Genomic DNA, 16344 nt, shown 5'->3' with positions numbered 1-16344 from the left:
GGAACATGGCTTGCCTGATGTGAAGTATAAGATGGAACCGAGGGAATATTGTTTCCATTTATCAGTTTCCCACCGAGCAGCAGAGGCCCCATTATAGATCTCTGAGCTGGGTGTTTTGCCCCTGGCTGATAGAGGACTCTTCAGGATGTGAAGGCTTGAATTCAGGAATGAGTGACTCTAGCTAAGCAGAAACCTTTGCAAGAGTCATCCCCTGAATGAAATTTGTCTTAGAGTCCATGTTTGAGGTAATGATGCAGCTCACCCTACTGTAAAGAAATAGTTTCTATTGTTTATTTATTTAAAAGATTTTGTTTATGTGAGAGAGAAGAAGAGAACAAGCAGAGTGAGAGGGAAAAGCAAACTCCCTTGTAAGTGGGAGCCTGATGCAGGGGTCGATAGCAAGGCCCTGAGATCATGACCTGAGCCAAAGGCAGATGCTTAACCAGTGAGCCACCCAGGTGCCCCACTGTTGTTTACTTTAAATAAACCATCCACGAGAGAGCCTATTGTTACTAACTACTCAGTACCACACCCAAATTCTTTGTCCCACTTGTTGAATTGTGGTAAGGAATGATGACCATTGGGTTGCTGGCCACATGTGGGCATCACGCTGATAGGAATGTTATAATCCCCGTTGTCCAGAAGAGGTTAGCATTGATTGTGGGATTGGTCTGGGATGGGCTTTGCCTGTGAGTGGGTGCAGAGGCAGGAGCAACACACTTACTGATAGATCTCTGTGCACTGGTGCCATTCCCCACAGCGACCCGCACATCTAGTCAGGTGACCTTCCCCATCGACTTCTTTGAACACAACCAGCAGTTGACGGACGTGGAGTTTGGTGGGAACGACCTTCTGCAGGTGTACAACGCGCAGCAGATAAAGCACCGGCTGAATTCCACCGGCATGTATGTGGCCAACACCAAGGTGAGGACTGCTGGGTAGGGTATGGTGCCTGGGTAGAAGTATGGTTTGAAAACATGTCTGCTTTTAGAATGCAGGTGTGAAATCTGTCCTTACAGTCACTGACCCTTGGACTCTAGTTAGTGGTCCTTGGAATAAATGACTGATTATTCTCGACTTCCACATAGAACGGCTCCTGTTCCAATGTTAGCAGCAGGAGGTGGTTTGTGATAGGGAGGAAGTAGCCACAAATTGGAGACTGTCCACTCCCTGCCTCTATTTTCCTGTCCTCAGAAGTAAATAAGTAATTACCAAGGAGTTAGAAGGATCGAGGATTTGTCTGGGGTCGCACACTTTGGTGCCAGCAGACAAAGGGTTCCAAGTTTGTCTTAAAGAAATTGTGTTCCGTTTTCTGACTTGTGCATGTCCTCCCTCTAGCCTGGTGGATTCACCATTGAGATCAGCAACAACAACAGCACTATGGTGATGACAGGCATGCGGATCCAGATTGGGACCCAGGCCATTGAACGGGCCCCATCATACATTGAGATTTTTGGCAGGACCATGCAGCTTAACCTGAGTCGCTCCCGCTGGTTTGACTTCCCCTTCACCAGAGAAGAAGCCCTGCAGGCTGACAAGAAACTGAACCTCTTCAGTGAGTCGCCAGCCCCTGGCACGGCCTGCCCTTCTCATTTGCCTGCTGACTTTGGGGCCATTTCTCTGTGGCTCTCCAGTATTCTAGGAGCCCTCTGCTCTCTGCTGCTCAGTGATCTCTGCCATCCTGGACCTCTGAGCTTTACTGGAGGTGGACAGGAGGCAGGGGGGCAGGAGAGGGGTGTACTGAAGAATGCAAGGAGTAAAGGCGGGGCAGACTCTGCCTCTATGTCCTGCATCTCTGGGGCTGGCTTAGCCTTGCTGGTGTGGCTGTCTCCATGGCGAGGCAGAGAAAAGGCAAGGTTGGGATGCAAAAGCAGCATGTGTTCTTCCAGCACGAGCGTTTTGGTCACACACCACTGAGAGAGGGATGAGTAGCAACGCCTGGCCTTGCTGTGTCGGACACTTTAAACCCTTAATATAAATACCTGACCCTTTGACAAGCCTGGCATCCTTCTCTACTATTTGCTGGTTGCCTGTCTCATGCTCTTGCTCTTAGAAATAGTTGCTGTTAGGAAGAATAATGATGATCTGTGTTTTGAACAAAGGGTGTGCTTTGAGTTCCCTAAGGGTGGAGGCTGGGGGATGCAGTGCCCTGATAGCCCCAGAGGATTCCTGCTGTGGTGCTCAGGGGTTCTTCTGGGAGGTAGACTTCCTAGGCCTCTGGTCAGTGGGACTGCTTCATATGTAGTTCAGTGTCTCCTCAGGGTTCAAGCGCTGTTAGAATCTCTGGAGACAGAGTTTCTCCATGACTAAAATCAATGGGATGTGCTACTTTTCACTCATGAGTCTAGTCTTCACTTTGGAGGTGGCCACGTTTGCCCTTTAGAGAATGTGCTTCCTAGAGGTTTCTCTAACTTGTTGCAGTTGGGGCTTCGGTGGATCCAGCAGGCGTCACCATGATTGACGCTGTAAAAATTTATGGCAAAACGAAAGAGCAGTTTGGCTGGCCCGATGAACCCCCAGAAGAGTTCCCCTCTGCCTCTGTCAGCAACATCTGTCCTTCCAACCTGAACCAGAGCAACGGCACTGGAGACAGCGACCCTGCGGCTCCTGCCACCACCAGCGGAACTGTCCTGGAGAGGTACCTGCCTGGGCAGGGGGTGACTCCAGTCCCCAGCATTTTCCCCTCCCCCAGCACAACCTGTCCTGAGAGCATCCATCCCTCAGGACTGTCCCAAGGGTAGCCTGTGAGTTTCAGCTCGCCCCCGAGCCACCTGACACCCTTGCATCTCCTTAGTTTGCAAACGGAGCCTGGCAGCGTGCTCAGAGCCGTGGGACTCCAGTCTGCCTGCCTGGGGGCTTCTGTGTCTTCTCTTAATGCTCAGGCGCCCTTTGGAGGAGCCAGAGGCTGCCCAGTAGAAGATGCTCAAGCCAGCATTAGAGATTTGGGTCCAGTCTTGCTGAGATTAGAGGGGAGAATCTTCCCAGTCATTCTGATGTCATCGTCTTCTCTTTCTCTGCAGCGGCCACTTAGGTGGTAATGGCGCTGCTGGCGAGATGCTGGCTGCCGCTAGTGCGGCAGAGTTCAGAGCCTCCCCAGGCTCCCCCCAGTGGCCTTCTGAAGCATTGCGCTTGGCTTCTTTGTGCTAGGTGGCTGCTGGTTTGTGCGGTAGATGAGGCGACTCACGATGTAAGATGCTGAGTTTCTTACATTGTAAGTCGGAAGAATAGCCTGGCTTGGAATCACTGCCTCCCACCAGCAGCCTGCCCCCACCCTTTTCTCTCTCTCTCTCTTTCTCTTTCTTTTTTCCCCCTCCCCTATTCTTATATTGTTTGCTTAGGATATGTTTCCAGGTTTCTCTGAGCTTCACATTTTTTTCCTTTTTTTTTTTTTCCTTTGCTTCTCCCCCAAGTTCTGAAACTGAGTCCCTAACCAAGCTGGACCGGTTAGTATGCCCTCTTTCTTTTCTCTGCACGGGTGAGTGTGTGTCAGAGAGCAGTGTAACCGATGGTGTGGCTTCGCGTTGATTCTGCTTCTGTGGTAGAGTCCTCCTGCTTCTTTCTGTTCTGGTCCTTGCATGGCTGCGGAGCTATCCCCATGTAAGAGTGGAGTATGTGGAGGGTTGTATGTGCACACTTGGTGGTGGCCGCTCCAGAACCTCTTAGCTCTTTCTTCCATCCCCTGTCCCTCTCCGCTCCCTCCCCACAGTGGGTGAGAAGGGGGCAGGGGCGGGCAGTGGGATGATGGGAAAATCCTAGCATCTGACAAGCCAGTGGAGAGCTTGTTCCATCCACCTTTGTTTCACGCCTCAGGACCCCTTCCCTTGCTCTTTGTTGCCTTCTGCTACCCCTTGACCTGTTTCTCTCCAGCTGCCTTCTCCATGCCTTTCCCTCTATGCCTGGAGCCTCAGCATCAAGATGTTGGTCTTTTTACCATGCTACGTTAAACTCACAGGAGTAAGCCCTGGGGAGAATGTTACTAGGTGCCCTTCAACAGCTGGGTTTCTGGTTCCTTTCCCAGGAGAAAGTGGCTCAGTTTTTTAAAGGTGCTTTGTTGTGCCCTGTGAATGTTGGCAGTTGGCATGCTCCTGAAAATTCAGTCTGTATTCTCCCCGGACTTAGGGGCTCACAGGAAGTGCCTTTGTACATTTGCTTGGAGGTGTAAATAAAGTACAACGTGGACCTTCCCAGTGTAAGAAGATGGCTTTAACCTTTCCCTTTGTGTATCCCTTTGCCTCCTGATCTCTGGGCACCTGAGCTTCGGGTCCCATTGCATCAAGACTGCTAAGCCTTTCTCAGTGATCCCTGCCACAGGCAGCAGAAGGAAGCACTTACCCGCTTTGAGGAAGAAAAGCCCTGTCTTTCAGTTACGGATTATGAACACGGCCTCAGGTTGATCTCCAAGCAGGAGCCAGGTTTCTTCTGGCCTGTCACGCAAGGAAATGATATGCATGATGCCTGTGGCAGGTCTTATTGTGCTTTGATTTTGTATTTGGCATTCATTAGCTGTTCCCAAGGTTCCCCTGACTGTAGTTTGTACAGGCTAAAGCACAACCAGAGAGAAGGGTGGTGGTTGTACTCAGGCCAGCTTTTCTGTCTCCCTAGGCTGGTTGTGAGTTCTTTAGAAGCCCTGGAAAGCTGTTTTGCTGTTGGCCCAATCATCGAGAAGGCAAGTGACTTTTTCAAAGCACGTGGAAGGTTTCTGAAGAGGCAGGAAGTCAGTGGAGTTGTCAGAGGCCCCAGGCCTTGCAGCTAAAGAATATTTGTAGAATAACCTTGATTTGCAAAGAAGCTCCAGAGAAATCTCCAGCTTAAGATATTCTGTCCTACTTCTGGGGGATCCATCGTGAGAGTGTTTCATAGAAGAAGATGAGTGCTGGCAAAAAGAACACTGTTCCAGGATCCATAGGCTTGGACTTGATTCCTGCTCCTTTATCATGGGAGGATAGCAGTTTCTGAAATTCCTCATTTTGCTCTTAGCAGTCCATGGAGCATAACCTAGCCCTGATGGTCTAGAAAAGAGGGATAGGGAAGGGCAGAGTGTACATAGTTGGTTCTGCATGGATTTGGTGAGCCCAGCGATAACCCTACTGTCTTTTGCACCAGGAGAGAAACAAGAATGCAGCTCAGGAGCTGGCCACTCTGCTGCTGTCCCTGCCAGCGCCTGCCAGTGTTCAGCAGCAGTCCAAGAGCCTTCTGGCCAGCTTGCACACCAGCCGCTCAGCCTATCACAGCCACAAGGTAATCATTGCCTCTCTAGATGCCTTCCGTAGAAGTGCAAGTTGTGGTACTGACAGGGAATCAGGCCAGTTGGTTCTTCACATGGAAAGTGAGGAGGATGTAGTGAAGTCATTGAGATGAGACCCATAGCATCTAAAGTGTCCCCTGAGAAGTGAACAACTACCCCCAAAATTGAAGCCAAGCAGACTAATCTAATGGGTCTCTGGTTTACACTGAATTTTTTTTTTTTTTTTTTTTTTTTGTCTCTAGTAGGTTCAGCAAGATCTAAGAGACTGGGAGGGTTCTCTGGAAAAGAACTAGGGCAGGGGAATCACTGAGATCCTTCCTCCAACTGTGAACCCTTGCTTAGGTGTACTCACTTAAGAGGGAATTGCTGGATAGTTGGAGAGACTCTGAGGGGGAAATTGGGGCATGGGGTAGGGGTGGGGGATTCTCACCTATAACTGAAAGTGGTGGCCAAAGGCAGTAACTTAGGCCAATTACTGTAGATGGGAAAGGTGACCAGTCAAGGTGACCAGTCAGTTCTACAAGGAAGAAGCCAGTAGCCCAGACACCTCGGTTAACTTTTGTGCCTCCAGCCCAGAGGCTTGAAAAATGCAAGTTTAACCTGCTGAACCGTTCTCTCATGGAAAGACAGGTTTAGAAACAGTCTCTTTGGGGGGATAGGAAGTTGCAGAGAAATGGCACTTCTGGAGCAAAGCCATCTGGGTTGTTGCAGTTCTGGAGAATCAGGCAGTTCCACATTTTCCTGTTCTACTTCGATACTTAATGACTTTTGAACTTTGTGCTTTTAACGTTTTGTGTATTATGAAGCTTACCTGTCCTGGGCTGCTCTGAAGACTTATTCCAAGTAGTTGGCTGTACTTAACCTGTTCTCCTGAGAGCCAAATAGCCATCCTGATGACCTGCCAGCTGTCTTCTCCTGTTGGCTTTAGTATCCTATGAAGCCCTTGCTTTTGCTTCATACTATGCGACCCTTTTGTTACAGGATCAGGCCTTGCTGAGCAAAGCTGTGCAGTGTCTCAACACATCCAGCAGAGAGGGCAAGGATTTGGACCCCGAGGTCTTCCAGAGGCTGGTGATCACAGCTCGTTCCATTGCCATCATGCGCCCTAACAACCTTGTCCACTTTACGGAATCCAAGCTGCCCCCGATGGAAACAGGTGAACTTGGCCTATGTGGTCGTGGTCCTGAAATCTGCTTGATACATCCTCTCTACCCTCTCACCCTCTTCTTGTTGTCTCTGGCTTCCACCTGAGTGCATGCTCTGAGACAGAGGTTTTACTCTTGTCTTTGTACCGTAAGATTTTCGACATTTAGATTGTACCATTTAAGAAGCAAATACTCTTTCCAGTGTTTATGCCTTGGAAAATCCTTGAGTTTATTTAGTGCTTTGGATGTCAGATATAATCCGTCTCTGAAGTAACTACCGCTTAGGATCTTCAGGGCAAACCTAAGCTTGTGCCCTGGTTACTTTAAAGTAATAGGATCAGATCTTGTTTTTGTGCTATTTTTTTGCCAATGTTTTTATTAACATGTTCAGTGGCCTTTCTCAGTGCTTGATTCTGTTTCCTCCTCTGTCCTCACGTTGGCTGGGTACCTAACTCATTTTGTTTTATCAAATACAGCTTATCAATGCCTTTACAGTTCTGTTACTTACATGCTCTCATTTGCTGTCATCGTCCGGTTCCTTCTGATATTCTCATCCAGGAATTGTGCCAGAAAATCTCAGATGTTCCCCTAGTTTTTAGAAGTTGAGCAGTTGGACCTGAGATCTCTGAGTCTTCTGTAAAGATCCTGAATGCTCCCCTTTCTACTTAATTCTAACATACAATGTTTTCTGTGATATTCCTTTCCCAGACTGTTTCTTTCCTAGATGTGCCTGCTGGAGTCTAGGGATAGTTGGCATATTGATTGGGGCCCCACTTGAAACTCCCTCCCCAGGCAAGCTTCCTTGACCTGAGTTAACCTTGAAACAAATTAAATTCCCTGTCAGATTTACCATCGTTAATCATTTTCTTTCTCCTGCTCTATTAGAAGGAGTGGATGAGGGGAGAGAACCCCAGAAGCAGCTGGAAGGAGACTGCTGTAGTTTCATCACCCAGCTGGTGAACCACTTCTGGAAACTCCACGCATCCAAACCCAAGAATGCCTTCTTGGCACCTGCCTGCCTGCCAGGTATCATGTTCAAAGGGATACTTGAAGCCTTATCTAATTTCTGTTTTGGAACAGGTCGATCCCTTATCCTTTTGCTTCGTCATCCATCTCTTCCAGAATTAATAGTCAGGAAATAGAAGTCTTTGAGATCAGTGCATTCTCCGTGACACAAGAGCTTAGCAGTGTGGCAGAGAAGTGGGATTTTTTTTTGAAGTGGGATTTTCTTATACTGTATCTTCTCTTGGGGGGTTGAATATTTCACATAAAGAGGCACTTTTGTGTTTCCACGTATCCTCAGTGGTAGTTGTAATTGTTTTTTTGAAACCTTGGGTAAAGCCACTTCAGAAGGTAAAAGTGAAGCATCACCTTGAGAATTGTTTTATTTCCAACCTACTGCTGTGTCTGGCATCTGACTTCTCACTATCCAAAGTTTAAGTGGAAAGGTAAGGATCTGAATAGCCATCTAGGAAAGTAGAGTGAGCACCGGCGCTGATTTGTGTTTGCAGGTTGCTTGGGCAGTCAGCCTAAAAGGCAGATCAGAAGCAAGTTTATTATCACCTAAGGGTTGGGGATTGTGGAGAACAAGTACAGCCTGCTCACATCTTCATACTTTTATGCCCTTTTACTATCCAAGAGTAGACAACTACTCGTTGCTGTGATGTAGGATATCTGGAAAGGCTTTTGAGGACAGTTTGGGAGATTAGGAGTCTGTTAATAAAGCAAATCATAAATAATGTTGATAACTTGCATCCTCTATGCATGTTTTTTTCATCTGTTTTGTCGGGTGTGCGCACTTGTCATTTCTTTGTTAGCTTGACCTTTATGTAGGGATCAGAATTTGCACTTTTGTTGTAGATTCACAAGTAGCTAGAAGTCTTTCTACTATGTTTTCCTCCCCTGTAGGCCTGACTCATATTGAAGCTACTGTCAATGCCCTGGTAGACATAATTCATGGCTACTGTACCTGTGAGCTGGACTGTATTAATACAGCATCCAAGATCTACATGCAGATGCTACTGTGTCCTGTACGTATTACTCCAGCCCCAGATAATTTTGTATTGGCCTGGGAGTGTCTGGAAATTTTTTTAAAATAACTTTGTTAAATTATCAAAATACAATAGACTTAAAGGAAGGTCGTGGAAAGTAAGAGTTTTGAATATCAATAAAAGCTTTATAATCTCGTTCATTCCAAGCTCGAGAAAAGTTTGAAATGGAGATGGATTTTGTTTTTCTGGTTTAGTGCTAAATCCCAAGGGAATGAACTGGTAGTTGCTACATAGTTAGTGCTAAGTTAGTATTACTTAAATAAATCTGTGGATGAAAGTCAAAGATCGGTTTCCAGTGACTGTGTCATAGAAGCTTAGTGTTAGAAGTACTGATTTTAGCATAGAGCTAAGATGAACCTGCTATCTGATGAAAGCCAAAATCTATTTGCTGGGAGCCAGGGTGACTTCCGGAGCAAATGACCTGCCAATCTATTGCTAAGAACTGAGATTGAGGGATGCAGGGAGTGGGTCTTACATATGCCATGCCAGGAAATGGGATTAACTACTGAACTTGGTCAGCAGGGTTGCAAGTGAGATTAGATAGATAGCTCTTACACATTTATCTAAGTGACTGACCAGGAAAGAAAATCTTTATAATACAGTTTCATGAATAATATAAAATCTAATTATGCTGGGTTTTTTTCCCCCCCTGACCTCAGGATCCTGCTGTGAGCTTCTCTTGTAAGCAAGCTCTAATTCGAGTCCTAAGGCCCAGAAACAAGCGGAGACATGTGACATTGCCCTCCTCCCCTCGAAGCAACACTCCAATGGGTAATGTGAGGTCTGGGTTTAGGCTTGTGTGTGTATGTGATGGAGCTGGGAGAGGAAAATATAGCCTTAGGAGATGTTGCTCCTTTTGACCAATGTCCTGGAAACTTTCGTGTATATCCATTATTTTAATCTACCTTATTCCATAAAGAATTTAAGGTGTCCTATGAAAATGCGTATGGTAAGTAGAAAATAAATTGAAGCCGTAGGAAAATAAAGATATAATAGTAAAAGCAAGTCAAGGATGGCAGGAAATGTCTTTTTATTAAAAGATTTGTTTTAGGGACGCCCGGGTGGCTCAGCAGTTGAGCGTCTGCCTTCGGCCCAGGGCGTGATCCTGGAGACCCAGGATCGAGTCCCACATTGGGCTCCCTGCATGGAGCCTGCTTCTCCCTCTTCCTTTGTCTCTGCCGGCCTCTCTTCTCTGTGTCTTTCATGAATAAATAAATAAAATCTTTTTTTTAAAAAAAAAAGGTTTGTTTTAAGGAGAGAGTGTACACGTACACATGAGCAACGGGGAGGGGCAGAGGGAAAGAGAATCTCAAGCAGACTCCCTAGCTGAGCCCAGAGCCTAGTGTAGGGCTTGATCTTATGACCCTGGGATCATGACCTGAGCCAAAATCAAGAGTTGAACACTCCTGACTGAGCCACCCAGGTGCCCCGGGTTCTGAAAATGTCTATCATAAGATTCTTACATGTCTTGCATTATTGCTAAAGTGAAGATCTTCTGTTTGGCTGAAAGTGTCCTAAGAGCTTATAGCAAAAATAAGAACAATCACAAAAATCACATGACCACAGACAAAAAATGGCCCTTTTCCAGGAAAACTATATTTTTCCTGGCATAAAAAAACTCTTCATTAAGGACCCATTTTCTTGCCTAAGGGGTAGTAGCCCCAGTGGACTTAACCTACAGTCAGTTTGCTAGCAAATTGCATCAGAGATTTCTCTCCTGATATACTTGCATACAGGTCAAGGGCATAAGATTGAACATTTTTAGTAAAAGCAGTTCTGTGAAGTGTCTGAATGTCAGCATTATTATGTAACTCTGGTTACTTGGTTGAGCTCCAGAGGAAACTTCTAACAAAAGTCACATACCTAACTTTTTTCTATTATCCGTTTTATGAAGAGTAAAGAGAAATATGCCTGGTATATGAAAAATAGCATTTTAATGTGAGTCAATATGAAAAGTTATTAATGAGAAGTTTTCCTTTCTGAAAATGGTTTTTGGTAGTTTTCAGAATCTAGTGGGTAGCTTACACTAACACCACATCTCTGCTTGGACTAGCCACATTTTAAGTGCTTGGCAGCCACCTGTAGCTGGTGGCTACCTTGTGGTACGGTTGCAGGTCTAGACGAATGTGTATAACTTGGTGATCTTCAGATAATGTTCCTTTATAATCCTCACTTATTGATGTAAGCTTCAGTTAGGTACAGGCTGGAAGCTAGAGTACAGGGAGTTAATGTTTCCAGTTCAGGCCATGGTCACATGTTTTCACAACCTAATGAGTAGAAGGTGAGGACTCCACCATCTTCTGACAATTAGGAGTCTAACCTTGACTTCTCCCTTACTCAGATGGCCTCTCACTTCACACAGAAGCCAGCATGGACAGGACCTATAGTGGTGTCCTTTAGCTTCCATTTGTTTTGTTTTGTTTTTTTTTTAAGATTTTATTTATTGATGAGAGACAGACTGAGAGAGAGAGAGGCAGAGACACAGGCAGAGAGAGAAGCAGGCTCCATGCAGGGAGCCTGACGTGGGACTCGATCCTGGGTCTCCAGGATCTCGCCCTGGGCTGAATATGGCGCTAAACAGCTGAGCCACTGGGGCTGCCTTAGCTTCCATTTGTTGGTTTTACATTTTAGTTCTGGTTCTTCTAATGAGGATTATGCAGTGTGAAAACGACTAAACCAGTTATTTTGGACAGGAGTGAAATTATACTCCAAGCTGCCATGACATCACAGATAAACATCTCCAGTATACTATTTTCTTGGTCTTGCCCAGTCTCCTGGGAATTGGTGGGGGCTCATGGGGCATACTGGTCTTAGATTTCACTGCCTGTGGAGATCTCTTGGAAATCCAAGGTTTTTTCGGTGGTGGTAGGGGGGCTGTTGTTTGTTGTTTTTGTCACATCATCAACTGGGAAAATGTTTTCCTAAGGGGGCAAGCTGTCAATGCCAGAGCCATCTTCCCAGATCCCACCAGGTCCAGGAATAGGGAGGATAAGGCTGGGATGACCCTCTAAAGCACAGGGCTCTCTCTGGTAGCTTGGCTTGGGTTTATGTTGCTTTGTGACTTACTGTACCACATGCTGAGGGAGGAAAGAATAGGCACCTTCAGGTGACTGGGGTTTCTCTGACTTAGGAGACAAGGATGATGATGACGATGATGATGCAGACGACAAAATGCAGTCATCAGGGATTCCGAATGGTGGTCACATCCGTCAGGAAAGCCAGGAACAGAGTGAGGTGGACCATGGAGATTTTGAGATGGTGGTGAGTCTCTGGCAGCAGGAAAGGGGAGGAAGATTCTCCTCCGGCTCTCTTTTGTGGACTTGAAAAAGCTGCCATTTACCATGGGAAACTGACAGAGCTTTCTCTCTGCAGTCTGAGTCGATGGTGCTGGAGACAGCTGAAAATGTCAACAATGGCAACCCCTCTCCCCTGGAGGCCCTGCTGGCAGGTGCAGAGGGCTTCCCCCCCATGCTGGACATCCCACCTGATGCAGATGACGAGACCATGGTTGAACTAGCCATTGCCCTGAGCCTGCAGCAGGACCAGCAAGGTAGAAGGCAATGCCAGGAACAGAGCTGCCCGGTGGCCTTGCACAGCAGAGAGAGTTTGGCAGTTACTGATATCCAGCTGACTTAGCTTGTCCCCAGATTTGGGGAGAGGTTGATCTGGGTGAGAGCTGTTCAGAGACACAGGTGGAGAGTGAGAGGGGCATGGTGGGATTTGCCGTCTGAGTGTCAATCTCATTTCTGTTAGTTTGGTCTTTGGGATTATTTCCTTCCAAATCTGTTAGGTTTCTCCGGCCTGTGTCCTGCTTGAGCCAAAGGAAGCCTTCCACCCTGTCTGTAACCAGACTCGGGTAGACAGCGGTGGCTGTTGATTTAACTTCCTCTAGGCCAGAGAGGGTCACACGCTGGTGAGTTTAGACTCCCAAGGGCAGCAGGTGACCAAAGCAGCACTGTGGATGGGGTTTGGAGGGAATGCTGTGCTCACTCTCCACTTGTTTCCCAGGCAGCAGCAGCAGTGCCCTGGGCCTGCAGAGCCTGGGGCTGTCCGGCCAGGCACCCAGCTCTTCCTCTCTGGACGCAGGAACCCTCTCTGACACCACAGCATCAGGTAACTGTCCACAGCAAGGAGCACGGCTCAGGGCCCCAGGACCCTCTGGCCTTGTTTCCAGTGCTGTGAGAGTGGAACGGGCAGCTGCTTTGACAGGCCATTCTGGACTTCCTGCTTCTGCCTTTGCATTAGAAATACGGGTATGGAGGGCACAGTGATGCAGCTCGGCAAAGGCACTCATGGCTCCGCTTCTTTACACTTTGCATGCTGCCTGGCTCCTGCTGGTTCCCCAAGGAGAGGCCGAGAGAGTGGCTTGCTGGGTGGTTGGCTGTAGGGCTTCAGTAACAGCTTTCAGGGGTCTGCACCAGAGTCCAAACGTTTTAGACAACATGAAAAGGGAAATGAGAAGTAGATAGAGCTCCTACCATTCACTGTTTTCTCTTCATTTACAAATAAAAGTGAAATTGCAAGAAGCTGAGTCCTGCTCCAGGTCAGCGTGGCTCACCATCAGGGGGCTGTGAGCTTCGGAGTGGGGGGTTCATGGAGAGTTAAAATGCATAGGAATTCTTCAGACCTCATTTTGCTTTTTACACTCCATCTCTTTGCTGATCTCATAAGGGAAAAAAATGTCCTGAGTAGAGAATTGGACCAAATAGAGGAAGAGGGAACACCTGAATAATCCCCTGGAAAATCAACTGAGGAATGTCTGGGTTGATTTAGAGTTTTCCATAGTGCTGCACCCCTGTATTTCTTTCTTCATTTTCTCCCTTTTTTTCTCTTCTCTTGGGAGTTTTACCCTGTAGAAGAGAAAGGGGAGACATTGGCTGTCCCCTCTCACCTGCTGCCATGGCGTGTTGCTTTTCTTAGTTTTCGTTAGCTGCTGTCATCTCAGGCTTGGAGGTGGCTGTTGTGGTGTGCCGATTGTGTTCCTCCTGTGCTCTGTGGCTGTCTTGGCTTTCTTCCCCCATGTATCTCATCCAGCATTTTCCTCCTGTCTCAGCTCAGCCCTGATCCTGGATGCTGTGGCTGTCTCTGGGGGATTTCCTTGCTTCATTCTTAGCGTCTGAGGAGGATGATGAGGAGGGGTGAAATTTCCCCATGAGCTCCCCTCTGGACGACCTGACCAAACAAACAAATGAACAGAGGTTGATTCCAGAGCTCATGATAAGTGATTTCCTACCAGAAGCACAAATTAACTGATTGCAAAAACAAATCTCATTAAAATTCAGAGTTCTGCGCTTTGAATGATAATGGGTAGTTTCTGATCTCAGCAGGTGTCAGTAACACCTAGACAATGGTGGCCGTGAGGCATTCTAGCTAGAAACCTGAGCGTCCATCGTATCACAGATTCTCGTTGGATCTCTGCGCTGTCTCCTTGCACTATAGTGTAGCAGTGAAGGAAATGCCCAGCGAACTGGGGTTTCCCTCTGTCTCAGTATCGTTTGCTACGCACCGTGTATAGTGTTTGTTCCTGTTGGTGATGAACCAGCAAAGCAAATCTTTCCCTTTTTCCTTTGATGACAGGATATATAAACTGCACTGTGTCCTCTGCGCTATGTGGTTTGATGCTCTCACCCCCAGGAGGGGTTTTTACCTGTAACAGCTCTCGTTACTCTCTCAGCTCCAGCCTCGGACGATGAGGGCAGCACAGCAGCTACTGACGGCTCCACCCTTCGGACCTCCCCTGCTGACCACGGCGGTAGTGTGGGCTCAGAGAGTGGGGGAAGCGCCGTGGACTCGGTGGCTGGCGAGCACAGCGGTAATCGACTGGGGGGCCTGATCTCCTTTGGCAGGGGTGGAACGCTCTGGGAATCTCTGCCTGGGTCCTAGCTTTGGTGTCAACAAAGGGCAGCTTTGAGGGCTTCTGAACTTCTGCTGGAATTCATTTAACCTCAACCCTGGAGTTTCAGATGTTTAGCGAAAAGAATTTAGGTACACCATAGTTAATGTTTGAACATTATATAGGGAGCTTTTAACTGTGTCTTATTGGAAGAAAGAAAGCAAGGACATGCTAATCCCGAATCAGGAGCAGTCCAAAACAGTTATGGTATGATCTTGAAGTCCATCATACTGTGGCTTTTGTCCCCTCTGTTGGGGAAAGCTGTTTTGGGCAGTCGTCCTGTTAACATAGCAGGCCATTTTCATAGTCTACTGCTGATAGGGCAGGGCTCTAGAATGAGGAAGCGTGCAATTTTGGTTTGACCTTGTAAACAAGTCTGTGGTTAAAAATTGGATGTGAAAATATTTTATGGAGGGGATTAAGAGTAGCCGACAATTTCTAGATTCCCAAGTCAGTGTACATTTCCTCTGGGTTAGGAGATGGAAATTTAGCAGCAGCAGAGATTGTTCTAGTAGGTGGATCTTATATGCCGTCAGGGATGAGTGGCTACCCTGAGAGTCTTTTAGCGTACTGTTGTAGGGCCAGAATCTTGAAAGTCCTTATTTATTCTCTTTTGCTCACAGAAGAAAAAATTCTCTAAAGCTATCAGGTATCTCTGAACTATTACTGACTTGAGCGTGCATTGGATTCCATCATGCTGGGGGACTTGATTCCCACCTTTTTAACTATTTCCCTCTAGTATCTGGCCGGAGCAGTGCTTATGGTGATGCCACAGTGGAGGGGCACCCAGCTGGACCAGGAAGTGTCAGCTCAAGCACTGGCGCCATCAGCACCACCACTGGACACCAGGAAGGAGATGGCTCCGAGGGAGAAGGAGAAGGGGAAGGGGAAGGCGATGTCCACACAAGCAACAGGTTAGGACTTGGCCATTTGCAGTCAAGAGGCTATGGGAGAATATTTCAGGACTAAGATGATGGATTAGTTGCAGAAGGTGGAGTGTTTCTAGTCTCCTGGTGGTTATCCTGATCATTTCAGTATGTATGTTGAACTTAACCCAAAACTCAAGTTAACTCACAGCTGCATCTTCTTCCTACAAGATATAGAGGACCTTAGAAGACTTGGCCCCTTCATACCAATTAAGCTATTTTTGTGTATTTTAATTCTTTTTCAAAAAGGTTTTTGAAGCTTTCAATGGATTGTTTGTTAATGTTTCATGTTGTTTATGTGGTCAATGTTCAGATTTACTCACACATTTCCCACTTTCTGTGCTCAACATTGCTTGTATGTTCAGATTTTCTGTCTGGGATCATTTCTTCTTGAGGTGTGTCATTTAGATTTTCCTTTAGAGGAGGACCACTATTTATAAAATCACAGGTTTTCTTAGTCTGGAAATGTCTTCGTTCAGCTAACATTTTGTGGACATATTTTCGATGGCTATTTGGTTTTGTGCTGATAGTTTTTCTCCTCCCAAATTGAAAATGATATCCCCTGTTATTGCCAGTTAGAAGTCACCTACTATTACAACCATTGCTTCTTTGAAAATAGGATCCTTATTGCTGCTTATAAGATCTTTATTTTGTCATTGTTTTTAAGATATAGTTAGGGTAGAGTCCCTTCCTTCCTTCCTTCCTTCCTTCCTTCCTTCCTTCCTTCCTTCCTTCCTTCCTTCCTTCCTTCCTTCCTTCCTTCCTTTTTTAAATTTTGTTTATTTATTTGAGAGAGAATACGAGTGGTGGTGGACAGAGGGAGAAGGAGAAGCAGACTCCCTGCTAAGCAGGGAGCCAGATGTGGGACTATAAATCTCAGGACCCCAAGATCATGACTTGAGTTTAAACTAGCCAGGTACCCCAGGATGGATTTCTTTACATTTGTTCTGCTTAGTGGTCTTTGGGAATCTGGAATGTTTGGGTTAGTGTCTTTTATTCTAGGAAATTCTTATCTATTAATCTTCTCAGATACTGCTTCTGCCTCACTTTCTGTCATTTTTCTTCCTAAGGATTCTACTTAAGT

General features: G+C 46.6%; 1 protein-coding gene across 4 annotated transcripts in view; it reads left to right on the top strand.

Annotated features, from left to right (window-relative positions):
- UBR4 (ubiquitin protein ligase E3 component n-recognin 4) overlaps positions 1 to 16344 on the top strand; it is a 131746-nt gene that overhangs the window by 57263 nt on the left and 58139 nt on the right. The window contains exons 47-60 of one of the 4 annotated variants that reach the window (XM_055332842.1): positions 761 to 924; positions 1339 to 1555; positions 2422 to 2638; positions 4603 to 4666; positions 5104 to 5238; positions 6227 to 6401; positions 7279 to 7416; positions 8299 to 8420; positions 9101 to 9212; positions 11572 to 11702; positions 11814 to 11991; positions 12450 to 12554; positions 14116 to 14253; positions 15074 to 15248. In XM_055332842.1, coding sequence (XP_055188817.1) covers positions 761 to 924; positions 1339 to 1555; positions 2422 to 2638; positions 4603 to 4666; positions 5104 to 5238; positions 6227 to 6401; positions 7279 to 7416; positions 8299 to 8420; positions 9101 to 9212; positions 11572 to 11702; positions 11814 to 11991; positions 12450 to 12554; positions 14116 to 14253; positions 15074 to 15248 — 2071 coding nt within the window. Of the gene's footprint in view, positions 1 to 760; positions 925 to 1338; positions 1556 to 2421; positions 2639 to 4602; positions 4667 to 5103; positions 5239 to 6226; positions 6402 to 7275; positions 7417 to 8298; positions 8421 to 9100; positions 9213 to 11571; positions 11703 to 11813; positions 11992 to 12449; positions 12555 to 14115; positions 14254 to 15073; positions 15249 to 16344 lie in introns of all 4 variants that reach the window. The other 3 variants (XM_055332843.1, XM_055332841.1, XM_055332844.1) reach the window with 3 other exon arrangements.

This window comes from Nyctereutes procyonoides, unplaced genomic scaffold, assembly GCF_905146905.1.
Source record: "Nyctereutes procyonoides isolate TBG_1078 unplaced genomic scaffold, NYPRO_anot_genome, whole genome shotgun sequence".
Taxonomy (NCBI): domain Eukaryota; kingdom Metazoa; phylum Chordata; class Mammalia; order Carnivora; family Canidae; genus Nyctereutes; species Nyctereutes procyonoides.
This window is presented reverse-complemented; position numbering and strand designations above follow the sequence as displayed.